Source organism: Eulemur rufifrons, chromosome 7 (genome assembly GCF_041146395.1).
Source record: "Eulemur rufifrons isolate Redbay chromosome 7, OSU_ERuf_1, whole genome shotgun sequence".
NCBI classification, from domain to species: Eukaryota; Metazoa; Chordata; class Mammalia; order Primates; family Lemuridae; genus Eulemur; species Eulemur rufifrons.
In genome coordinates, this window is record NC_090989.1 from 69,237,037 (window position 1) to 69,249,793 (window position 12,757).

Here is a 12,757-nt window from a genome sequence, read left to right on the forward strand (position 1 = left end):
AGCCAATCTAATCTACACCAAGATACCAATTTTGTATTTTCTAATAGACTTTATTTTTTAGAGTAGTTTTAGATTCACAGCAAAATTGAGTAGAAAGTACAGCAAGTTTCCATATACCCTCTGCCAACACACACAGACTTCCCACTATCAACATCCCTGCACTGGAATGGTACATTTGTTACAATCAATCGGCCTAGACTGACATATCATTATCACCCACAGTCTATAGTTTATATTACGGTTCACTCTTGGGGTTGGATAGTCTTTGGGTTTTGATAAGTGTTTGATGACATGTTTCCATCACTGTAGTACCATACAGAATAGTTTCACTGTCCTAAAAATCCTCTGTACTCCTCCTATTCATCCTCTTTTCTTATTGTCTCCACTATTTTGCATTTTCCAGAATGTGTGTGTGTGTGTGTGTGTGTGTATATATGTATATATATATATATATATAAAAAAATGATAGCTCATTTCTTTTTAGTGCTGAATAATATTTCATTGCCTAAACATGCCACACTTTATCCACTTACCTACTGAAGGACATACTGATTGCTTTTGGCAATTATGAACAAAGCTGCTATAAACACCAATGTGTGGGTTTTTGTATATATATAAGTTTTTAATTCATATGGGTATATACGAACGAGTGAAACTGCTGGATTGTATGGTCAATTTTTTATTTTTAAAAGCTTATACAACCATTATAAACAATTACTTTTTGTTTAATCTTCATTTTTCCGAAGTGTCCAATTGTACAAATGACTGGTTCTTAAACATTGTTTAAGCATATTTTTGAAGGCTAAGTGTGGTGGCTCATGCCTATAATCCTAGCACTTTGGGAGGCTGAGGTGGGAGGATCGCTGGAGCCCAGGAGCTCAAGGTTACAGTGAGCTATGATCACTCCACTGCACACCAGCCTGGGTGACAGCAAGTGAGGCCCTGTCTCTACAAAACAAAACAAAACATATTTTTGAGTAAATACATATAGATGCTCCGTAAACAATTTCCAGAAAATGGAGATACAAAATATATTCTACAATATTTTTCATGTGAAAAAAGAACAATCAATTTCTAAATATGAGTCATAGTGTTAACCTTACAAAGTTAGCAGCCTTTTGAGTGGGAAATTAAGAAACAAATGTCTCTGCCAAGAGTTAGCATCTCACAACCAGTACAACAGAGTTTTTATCCTAACTTTGGTTGTCTGGTTAGTCAATACCAAAGTAAACTATTTCTACCCATTCCCCTAGAAAACCACCTAGCATCAGTCAGAGTCAGCATTTCCAAAGTACTTTAAGAAGATTTTCTACCTAATCTATATATTTCTAATTTAATACAAAGGCACTACACTACTGAATAAAAACAATTCATTCCTTAGAGATGAAATAAATATATATATATATATATATCACTTCAAAACACAACTATCACTAGGCATGATACCAAACACATGAAATATGTACAGACAACAAGGTTAAGTCAATCCAAGATGGTGAAAGATGGAGATGTCTTGGTGTGAATATATAGATCTGTAGCCTGGTGGGAATAATCAAGATAAATAGTTATAAACAGGGTGACCATATGCCTTTGCTTATCTGGGAAGTCTGTATTTATGCCTGTTGTCCCACTTTAATTAATAATAATTCCCTCTTTTCATTAAAAGTACCCTACTTTGGCCTATGAGTTATATAGTTATCCTAGTTATAAGGAAATTGAATGGTTTCTCTTCTCTTCTCCCCCTGCCTCATCTCCTTGTGTGCATTCCATTCTCAGAGGGGTAAAAAAAAGATTATTTAGCTGATGAGCTAGAGGATCATTATAACGCTAGATAAAAAGTGTGACACATGCTGACAGAAGGTCTAAGGGAGAAGATAGATAAACACACCTGCTTTGGCCTTCCTTTGTATAAGCTGGTCTGTCCCTGTCTTTTCATTTATTCATCAAATATTTCCTGGTTATCTACTATGTGCCAGCCACTGTTATAGAAACTGGGGTACAGCAATAAAATAACAGAAAACACACCCAACACGGAGCTGACAGACTTGTGAAATAAACAGACAGAAAATTTATGATAAAAAAAGAATCAGGTAATACTAAGTGGTATGAAGAAAAACAAAAAAAGGTAAGACAGAGTAATGTTTGGAGTAAAGGCGTGCTACCTTAGTGGAAGGAAAGAATGGAGACAGGAGAGCAGTTAGATGTCCACTACTATAGTTCAGGCAACAAATTAATTGATCAGTAGTGGCAGAAGTGTTGAGAAGTAGCCAGATCATAAATATATCCTCAACATAAAGCCAACAGGGTTTGCTATTAGACTGGATGTGGAGCAAAGGAAAAAGGAATAGAAGATGATTCCAAGGGTTTTTGTCTTCTTCAGCATCTCAGTGAATAGCACACACTGAATGAAGAAGATGAGAGAGGAATAAAATTAGAATTTTTTTTAATGTTAACTTTAAGATGCTTAACCTAAGTGGAGATACTGAGTAGGAAGTTAGATATACAAGTGTAGTGTAAAAGGATTAGCTCTGGGCTAAAGATAGAAATCTTGACTGAAATGTGAGTATAACAAGAATGAAGTTCAAAGACTGAGCCCTGAGGCACTCTTAACATTTATCAGTAGGAAAAAGAAGGATACTATAAAAGACACTGAGGTTGGTAGAATATTAGAAGAGCAGTGTCCTGGAGTCAAAGGAGAGAAAAGAATTTAAAGGAGGAAGTAATCAATTGTGTTTAAAGCTGTTGTGGGCCAAGTAAAATGAAGAATGAGAATTGACCGTTGGATTTGATAATCTGTACTTCACACAGAGGGGTTTTATTTGTTTGTTTTACTGCCAAGTATCACAAAGTATCACAGTAAGTATGTATGCTGATGGGAATTATCCAGTATAGAGGGAAAGACAGATGATGCAGAAAAGAGGAGAGAATTTCAGAAGTCCTTACTAGTCAAAGGGACTACGATCTAGTATATAAGTGAAGGGCGGGCTTTAGGAACCTAGTTCATTTATTTTAACAGGCTGGAACATAGAGCAAGATTGTCAATTGAGAATAAGGGCAAGGAAATAGGTACCAGAAGTTTAATGGGCAGTTTGGGAGTTGGTGCAGAGGAGGCAGAGTTGCAATAAACTAAGGTTGGATCTTACTGAAGTAGTTACAGAAGGGCAAGAGAGTTGAGATTAGGAAAGGTAGTGTCTACAGTCATGGACCATGGAATTTGAGCAAGGCATAGAGGGAACTGACAACACAAAAAAGGGGCAACAGATAATAAAAAGGTAAGCTAGTGGTCTTGAGAGAGTTAAAAAAAGATCATTGTAGTGGAGGTACTAAAGGAAGTGAGCTGAAAACAAAGGAAGTGCTAGTCAAATAGTTTAACATGCTTGCAACTGAGATTACTTAAGTGGTACAGTTGATGGTAATGAGAAAGTCTTGAATATAATCATTTAAGTGGGTCACTCAAGTGAAAGAAAAAACAAGATTCCTACAGTTAAAGATACCAGAGAACTGAGAAGTAAAGATTTTGGATGGATCATGCAAGGATGTTAAAAATCACTAAGAATGATTACAGGAGTAGTAGGCAGAGAAAAGATAGTTAATCAGGTGTTTAAACAAACCATCAATGAGTAAGAGTGATTGGAAGACATGCAGATGACTAGAAAAGGAGGAAAAGTAGAAAATACTAGGTACAATTATCCATAAAATATCAACGATAAGCAAAGAAAGACATTAACTCAATCTGTTGGTCCCATGGTATAGGGGTATGAAAGGCAAAAGTCTCACATTTTGTGAGGGCCATAAAAAAAATAAAAGAAAAACAGTATTCTCAGGGGAATGCCAGGCTTACATGAGAGGAAAAAAAGGTGAGATGAACCATCACAGAAAAGGTGGCAGATAAAGGAGATTCTACTGATGACAAACTAGAAGCTCCAAAGGGCTGAGAGAACAGGTTTGGGTGATTACAGATAAATGGGAGTTTAAGACAGATTAGGGATATACCAGAGTCACAAAGGGATAAGGAAATAAGAGACTAATCTGGAAGGTTTAGACCTTTTGTGGTGACTGAGGCTAAAATGGATGTAGAATCTAAGATTAGTCCTTATGATATATGTTTGGGGGAGCCTGGTAAGAGCTGGATAGATAAGCAATTAAATTTAGTCGTCTACTTGTGATTGGCTTTTAGCAACTTGAAGGGAGGAGGGAAGGAAAGGTCAGAAAATTGGTGGTCTCACCAAGAATTTAAGGGGCTCTTTGAGGATCCTCTCCCTTAAATCTTATCCTTAAAGATATTGAGATTTATGGTTCTTAACAAAGTGGACAGCTTGCACTTATAATTAACTTATTCAGTCAATAATATTTACTGAATGTTTGAATGTGCTGCGCTACCCTAGGTGCTGTAATTTCTGATTATCTATATTTGAATTTGTCCATATACTATCAGAGTTAAGCAATATAAAAATAAAATAATAATAGCTGCACCTAACTCTAAAGTAGCACTTACTATGTGACAGGTGCTATTTCTAAGTATGTTATATATATATATTAAATCATTTAATAGAATTCAATCATTTTGATATTATTATCTCATTTTTTTCCTTTTTGTACAAGAAGTACAATGAGTAGCCCTAAAAATATTAAATCCTCTATAATTCAGAATGCACTTGTTTAGGACAAATAGTATTCTTTTTATACAAATTAGCCTATATATTTTTCCATATGGGTATTTGAATAGTGTTTCCCTGTATTTTAATTCAGGGCAGGGTTTTTCCTCTATGTAGATTATTCAACTCATGTGGCTAATATCTACTCTAGTGAAAATTTTATATTTCGATTTCAATTCTAACAAGTCATTATGTCCGTTTGATTCACTCCTAAGAATAGAAATTTGTTGCTTTGGCTTAATTTGGCATGTCAATTGTTTTGGGGGAACCTTTCTGAATATTTATAATTCAAAATACATTTTTGTTAGGAATTGTTAGGAATTTTTAAATAGTCTAAATTATATGAATAGTTGCTATTCATTGTTAGGAATTTTTAGGAGTTTTTAAATACTGTTAGGAATTTTTAAATAGTACAAAATATATGAATAGTTGCTAAGCACATTCAAAGTGATCTAACACTTCACAGATATTCATAGTTTACATGATTACCACTGTCATTAATAAATGCTGATATCACCAAGTAGATAAAACTTTTCACCTAAGAGGTAATCAAGTAGCAAAGTCTAGAAGCAACATGATAGAGTTCTTCAAAACCCCACTGAATATAAAAATTAGTCCTAGATTGGAACAGGGCTGAGTACACCAAATAGGACTTGGTAGACTGGTGTCAAGTGATCCTAAATGCAAGAATAGGAGGGAGACTGAGGGTGAGAAACCAAGGAGGGCTTGACAATGCATAGGCCACTTTTCCTATATTATATCAACAGTTCAAAATTAAGGACATAAACAATATGAGAAACTCATCTTAATTGAGTATTAAAAAACAAAATAAGCCTCCCAAAACGCACAATGTAAACTTTTGAGATACAACCAAATGATAAAAATTAGAGACAGTTTGTAAGCTATATGGTTAACGCTATTGGGTAAGGAAATCAGGTGCATGGGGGATTTGTGTACTTTGAGGATAATATGAAGAATGGAGGGGAAGAAAAGGGATGTGAACAGATGGGCTGCTGTGAAAAAGTAAAGGTACGTGTGAGGGAAGAGAGCAGATCCAATAAATATAGGTACCCAAGAAGTGTCAGATTGGGTGCCATATTTTGGAAGGCCAAGAGATAAAACATTCCAGGTGATGGAAATAGCAATTAATTAATTCCATAAAGATTTACTAAGCACCAACTATGTGCCAAGTCCTACCCTAGAAGCTGGGTTTCTTACAAAAGTTTATAACCACTTGGTTTCCTTATCATTCAAAAAACATTAATGACATCCTACTAAGTTCCACATATTACAGTAGAACCTGGCACAGAATCTTAGTGATGAAAATGAATACCTCCAACAGACAAGCAATTTAAATTACTCTGTAAAATAAGTAAAGGCATTTTAAATTTACAGTGGATATTTGGGGGGTATTAAACTAGAGTAATGATTTTCATACTACTGTAACTTGATTTAATAACAACTCTCCAATCTGCTAAAAGTATCACATGCCTAGTCATAGGGAATTAGATTCATTTAATCTTTCTATCAAATCTTAGAACAGAGTTTTTCTGACAACAGTGAAATAGAGACCTCTGCTTATTATCAATCACAGTACAAAACACTAAGACTATTAAATTCAGAGCTATACAGCACCTGCTCAAAAAATTATGAAATTTCATCAATCTACTTTGTTTCCAACAATGAACAAATCCCTCCGGTGCTACAAAATAAAACTGCTAGCCATGAGTCAGTAGGTAAAATAGAAAAATGTATTCTAGCATCAACTAAGATCCAATTATGTCTAAAGCTCTTTCTCGGTCCCATTATATTTTATCCTGTATAATGAACTCCAGTGAGTTATAACAAAAGACTTGAATATATAAACTATCCAATTCATCAATTAGAAAAAGGTATGAAATGAAAAATGAAATGCTGGTACTCCAGAGCAGGAGAAATAGAAACTAAACCTCTGACCTAATATCTATACTTCTAGAGAAAAAATACAAAGGTAATGAAAAAGACAACATGAGTATCAGAAGAGAGGAACGAAAGAAATAAAAACTCACTTATCACTACACAGGAATCATCTGAAGCAAACTGGGTGGGAGGATAAAATTTAAAATGGCTTTGTAGCATCAATAGCAAATAGAGGTCATTTTAGTGCAATATGATAGCAACTTTTTGCTCCAACTCCTAACTATAATGTAATTCTATGCTTTCAATAGTTTTATACATGAACTATTTTTCCTGTCTTTTCATTTGTATGTCCTTTAATAAGATGAATTACAGATATAGCAATGCTAGTGTATATACATATGTATAGTAATGTATATGTATTTATATATAAAGTTTTAAATATATCTTGTTGGCAATGGAATATATCAGTTAATATTAATCTACAATGAATAACAATGCCAACCTTTTGTCTTTGCATCTCTTTTTCATATATATAATTGTAGTCAAAATCAAGTTTGTTAAATCTTGGGGCAGTATTCAATTTAAGAATTAAATCAATCATTGCCCCTAAATAACTTTTGATTGTCAGTAACCTCAGTGCCTACACAAAAATAACAACTCTCCCTATTACAGTAATTCCATTTCTCTCAAACATGTAAGAAAAATAAGTAGAATTTCTTATTTAAGAAATTTGATACCATTTTAAAATCAAAACCATTAAAGGCTATTTTAGCAACAGAAACAATAAAGAAATGTTAGGAATATATAAAGAAATATAAAACTGTTGATAGCTGCAGTTTATGTTTATTGTGCTGCTTCTAATTATTTAAAAAAAAGATGGCTTCAAGGGAATGTATTTTTAAAAGGCCCTAAGGAATGTGTAGGTATGTGTTTTGTTAATTTAAGTATCATTGATGTCAAAGGGCAAAAGTATTTTCAACTTGCTTTTAAATTAGACTAGTTATCCTTTTATTTTTATGAAAGTTGAATATCTGTTTAAAAATAGACTTTAAAATATGAATATTTCCCCCAATCCACCCTTATACCAAACAATAGGTATTTCATTCAAACAATTATTAATTTTACTTTATATTTTTCTTCCTATACTCAACATTATTTCCTCAAAAAGAAGTGGTTTTACGAGATTTTTTTTTTTAATTTGGGAGACTTTTAGTGTTTGCTCATCTCTTTAAACTGTGATTTGAATATGTGAAAAAAATATTCCCATGACTGTGTAATCATACAAGTTTACTGACTTCAAATTAACCCTAGATAATATATATTTACAGAAATGGAAATATTCATTGAGTCCCTTGAATAAGCCATAATTTAATACAACTAATATGTAAGTATACACAATACTAGCCAACTGTATTAAATTTAATCTATTCTCAAAACACTGGAAAATGAAAATATTTCAAATTATCTTCTGTTTCTTTACAATAACAATCTCCCTAAGGTTATCTAATAACATACAAACACTAAACAAGTATTTTCTTTGGTCAGATATCTACTCTATAGCATTTAACACAGTCTAAAAATAAGGAGATAAGCATTATTAATTTACATTTTATGTACCAATGGTTTTATATTTTTAGAGTAGTCATTCAATAGAATCTGAGACTGTTTTGCCTGGCATTACATAAGAGCATAAGGGAAAATATTTTTTGTTCCTCCTTTTGTGCTAAAGACCTGCATAGATGGACTGCAAACATACATTTTTGCACATCCAAGTTTTCAGTGCATAAGACTCTTTTTTTAAATAATAAGAAATCTATATTAAGACATTTTTACAAAGCAAATGTGAACAGAAATATATTGAAAATAATTTCAACAAGTGGTATGTTACCTGGGTGGAGCTGGTGGCTACCGAGATGCAGTCAATAAAGCTATGTCTTCGAGTGAAAAATGCAACTATCTGCTGCCAGCGTGAAGGTTCTGGCTCAGCTTGCAGTTCATCTGATGAACCCTTTTTTGCCCAGTGTTTCTGCTTTGGGCCTACTGAGCCATGGCTAGAGCTAGTATTGCCTCCTCGACTGCCGCGAGAGTACAGAAGTGTGTTGTTTCCGAAAATGTAATTCATCTCTGCAGCCCTGCAGGTGGTTGCCAAGCAGTCTTACTTCTCTACCAGCTGCTGAGTGGTGAATGATCGGTAAAAACTGCAGCTAGAATTACAGCAGCATCACTTGTAGATCAGGGAAAATAAAAACCTTGAGAAATGATGCTCATTTTCTCGGTAATTTCTTCCTATGAAAAAGCTTGTATCTTCCCTCTGTACCTGTTAGCTGTATGATGGCTGAGTTTATTTTTGCAGACAAAAAAGACGACATAAGGTAGATTTCTTTCTCATGATTATTTTTTCACCAGCGTCTGCAGGAACCGAAAGCTGTTCTTTTGTTAGCTGATAACTAGATGGACTGAAATCCAGGAAGTGAGGTCGATTAGCAGGTAAAGAAGGATGTTACAAACATTGGACTACCAAGACCCTGTGGGGCTGCCTGATTTAATGCACTGGGTGGAGAAACCCTGGATTACCAAGTTTCAATCACAGTCTGTAGTAAAATCCAATGGCATCTTCACTGCTTACATAAATTATAAATATGAACTGAATTAAAACATACAAGAGGATTCTTTCTGCCAACAGTTCTGATTGTTAAAATAATTTCACTTAAAGAACCTTTGTCATTCACACACAAATTTCTATACCAGGAAGGATCTTACATTATTTAGCACTGGTTCTAAATTTTTTAAAGGTCCTATCCATATTAAACTCTGAGGATCTAATGATAGAGGGCAATCTATTTATAATGGGGCACTAACATTTCATGTAATATACTGCTTTTTAATGCTTTTGATAATTGAGTCTGGAGACAGAAACAGATTAATTAGCAAAACAAATATTTGGCTTCTGGAACTTGTATGATAAAAAAGAATGGTTAAGAAATTATCAGTATTGTCCCTCTAGTATATTATAAACATTAAGATTACAAGGTTATAAATTAGTAAAAATGCAAAATAATTAACTTTGATAAATTTTTTGTTTCATAATCAGTGAAATGTGTTTTATCGCACTCTTCCTAAATAATACTCTGGTTCACAAAAAAATATTGTTTGGCTGTTAAATGGACATTTCTAACATCTAATATGTAGGTCTGTGTTTCTCAACATGGTAGTCAACCTCAGAATTGCCTGGAGTCCTAGTTAAAAATGCAGATTGGTATACTCACTCCCTGTCAGAATTTTTAGGGGTAAGGGGACCTGGGAATTTTTATTTTTAAAAAGCTTTCTAAGTGATTCCTAAGCACTCTCAAGTCTGAGAACCACAGACTCTTAAACCTGTCCTCCTAACACTATGCTATATTAGTATATATTACAATATATGGTCATTTAAAAATAGTATAGGAACAGAAATGCTACTTGATAATTTACTGATTGTTGAGTAATTCAGTTTTTAAGTTGATAAGAAAACATCATAAGTCCCAACCTCAACTGTGTTTTTTTTAGATGTGGACTGACCAAATCTTGTTTATTGTGCTTACCAGTACCAACTAGATAAAGCCTACCAGAAAGCAGCATTGTCAAACTACAACCTTGAGGTCCATTTCCATTCCTGGCTCTGCCAGAAAAGATGCTAATTTCATCTCTATGGTTCCTTCCCTAAGATACAGACGTGAGTCCAAAAAGGGTTGAGAAGTGATGTGGGACTCTTGGAGGTGAAATGTTTAATGACAGAGATTATAGCACAGAGTTTGGTGCTTCTTCCCAAGGACTGTGCAGGCAGTAGTGGTACTTTGTTGCCCTAGACAGATTGATTCTATCTAATTGGGGGTAGTGGAATAGAGGAAAACATTAAACGGTGGACACAGAACTAAGAATCCCCCCTTCTGAAGGAAAAAATAGAAATCTCTTGGAAAAAAATTCAAGTTTTATTATGGACCAGGGACTTAATGAAGAATTGATTGGTGTAGTTTATACAAGTGCTATAGTAATTGGTTTGGACCCCAAATATGTGCCTTGATTCATTTCTGATGAAAATCTAGGGAAAGGGGGGAAAAACCCTAGAATTGATATTGGCTTTGTTATTCTGGATTAGTATGGATGAAGCTACTGAATACAAATGTTGGATGCAAATCTCCTACCTCAAGTTGCAAACAGTACCAATACAGACAGAATAGTAAGCCTTTAGTGTACATAGACTTCTAGAGAGCCAAAGACTTTGGGGGCACAATCTAAAGTTGACATATCACGCCATCCCGTATTTCCCCAGAGTACAGGGAAGAAATACTTCTCAATGTATGAATTTCATATTAAAATGCATTCACATAAAAAAAACAACTTCAAGTTTTGAGAAAGATGTCCTGCAATCTGACCTACAAAATCTAGGATCACCTTATTCATTGGCCAGTAGTTAGTACATGCATACAAAACCATGTATGTACCTAAAATCACAACTGGTTTCACATGATTTGTTTGGGAAGTGAAAGGCAACCAACTATTCTTTGCTTTAGAATAGCCTCAAATATTATGTAGCAGAAATGAAAGATAAACTTTATTAAAGCAAAATTTAAATTCATTATAGAAAAACCTGGAAAATCTATTTAAAATAATGAATTAAAAGGCATGGAAAAGAATCACTATTAACATTTTAATATGATATACAAAGAATTAACATTCTTTTTCCTATACAGTTTTAATTTCTCTTTTTCACAGAGTAATAATACAATTTATAGTAGAATTATAGCCTAAACAATAGGAGAAAGCTTAATTTAGTAAACTGAGTAGTTCGTTCAGTAGATTGTTATATAATGCAAAATATAATTATGAAATGATTCTGAGGAATATTATTTTATAACATTAAATGGAAGTAAAGACAGTTAAAAGATTATACAGCATAGGCCCTTAAATACTTGTACATGCTTCCAAACTCACAAACCCAGAAGTCTTTAGGTATAGTAACAAAGGTTAAGTATTAAATAATCTTAATGAAAATTTTTAAAAGGCAAAGGGTGAGAGAAAAAACAATATTGAAACTCTGAAATACTAAAAAACAAAAGTAAAAACAATTACTAAGTAACCACAAAGCCAAGGCATTGTAAATACAACATGACAGGCATTTTTGTTACCCTTTTACCTTTATAATCTTGGAACCTGCAGCCTCACGGCCACATGTGGTCCTCCAGATCCCCAAGTGCTTCCCCTCAACCGAATCCAAACTTCACAGAACAAATCCCTTTATTATTCTATAAAAGTTTGGATTCAGTCAAAAGGCTGCACTCAAAGATCCAGAAGGCCACGTGATTGGGCTATTAAATTCCAAAACATACAACTGTACTGAGATAAGACATGACTGAACTGAAAACACTGATATAATAACATGGATTTTTTATTTGTCTAGAAAAACCCTGATCTCATATACATATATTTATTTATTCACAAATTCCTTCTGTATGAGCACCATCTAGTGGTCAAACTGTATATGCAAACTCTATGTGCTCATTTTAGTACCCCAGGTCCATCCAAAACAGATAAAATTCAACATTTTAATATGTTCCAGAGATGTAAGAACAAAGATGATTTCAAAAGTGCTCATTATATATTCAAAACAGGAAAGATTCTATTCCTGCAGCATTCAGTTCAAAAGGTGTATATTTAGTTATGACCATTTTCCTGCCACCTCCATTACTCACAATTTTTGAAAAATTACTGAGCTGCTAGTGATTTCATTTTAGAGTATTCTCAGTACTCAGTAGAGGAAATATGTCCTGGCTAAGAGATATACTTATTTAGCACAATCGTCTGCTCATCTAACCTGTTTTCTCTTTGATTTCAAGTCCCTGTTAACAATGTTTACTTTGCATATATTAGTTTTAACACAATTTTCCTTGCCATTGAAGACAAACCAAATATGAATTCTTTTGTTTCTTCAATGCTCCCTGCAACCTCCCATATACCTAATAATGTACCTATTGCCCTCCTTATCACTTCATCTAGATTTCAATCTATTTGGAAAAAGGCTGGGGTTTTGTTTGTTCAACTCCAGATTTTGACTGCTGTTTCTAATTTCCAGCTTATTTTCAGTTTTAGAAATCTTGACACTATTCCTATGCAACCCCAAAATTTACCCACTACATCCTTCTCTGTGAAATTAGGATTTTTTATCAGTA

General features: G+C 33.8%; 1 protein-coding gene across 22 annotated transcripts in view; it reads right to left on the minus strand.

Moving 5' to 3' along the window:
* The window catches only part of DLG1 (discs large MAGUK scaffold protein 1), a 282,135-nt gene that overhangs the window by 164,274 nt on the left and 105,104 nt on the right, over positions 1-12,757 (minus strand). For 4 of the 22 annotated variants that reach the window (XM_069475193.1, XM_069475192.1, XM_069475191.1 and 1 more), the window contains exon 1: positions 8,443-8,740. The exons of the other annotated variants lie outside the window; for them this stretch is intronic. In XM_069475193.1, the coding sequence (XP_069331294.1) occupies positions 8,443-8,676 (234 nt within the window). In that variant the 5' untranslated portion in view covers positions 8,677-8,740. Of the gene's footprint in view, positions 1-8,442; positions 8,741-12,757 lie in introns of those variants that run through there. 22 annotated transcript variants of the gene reach the window in all.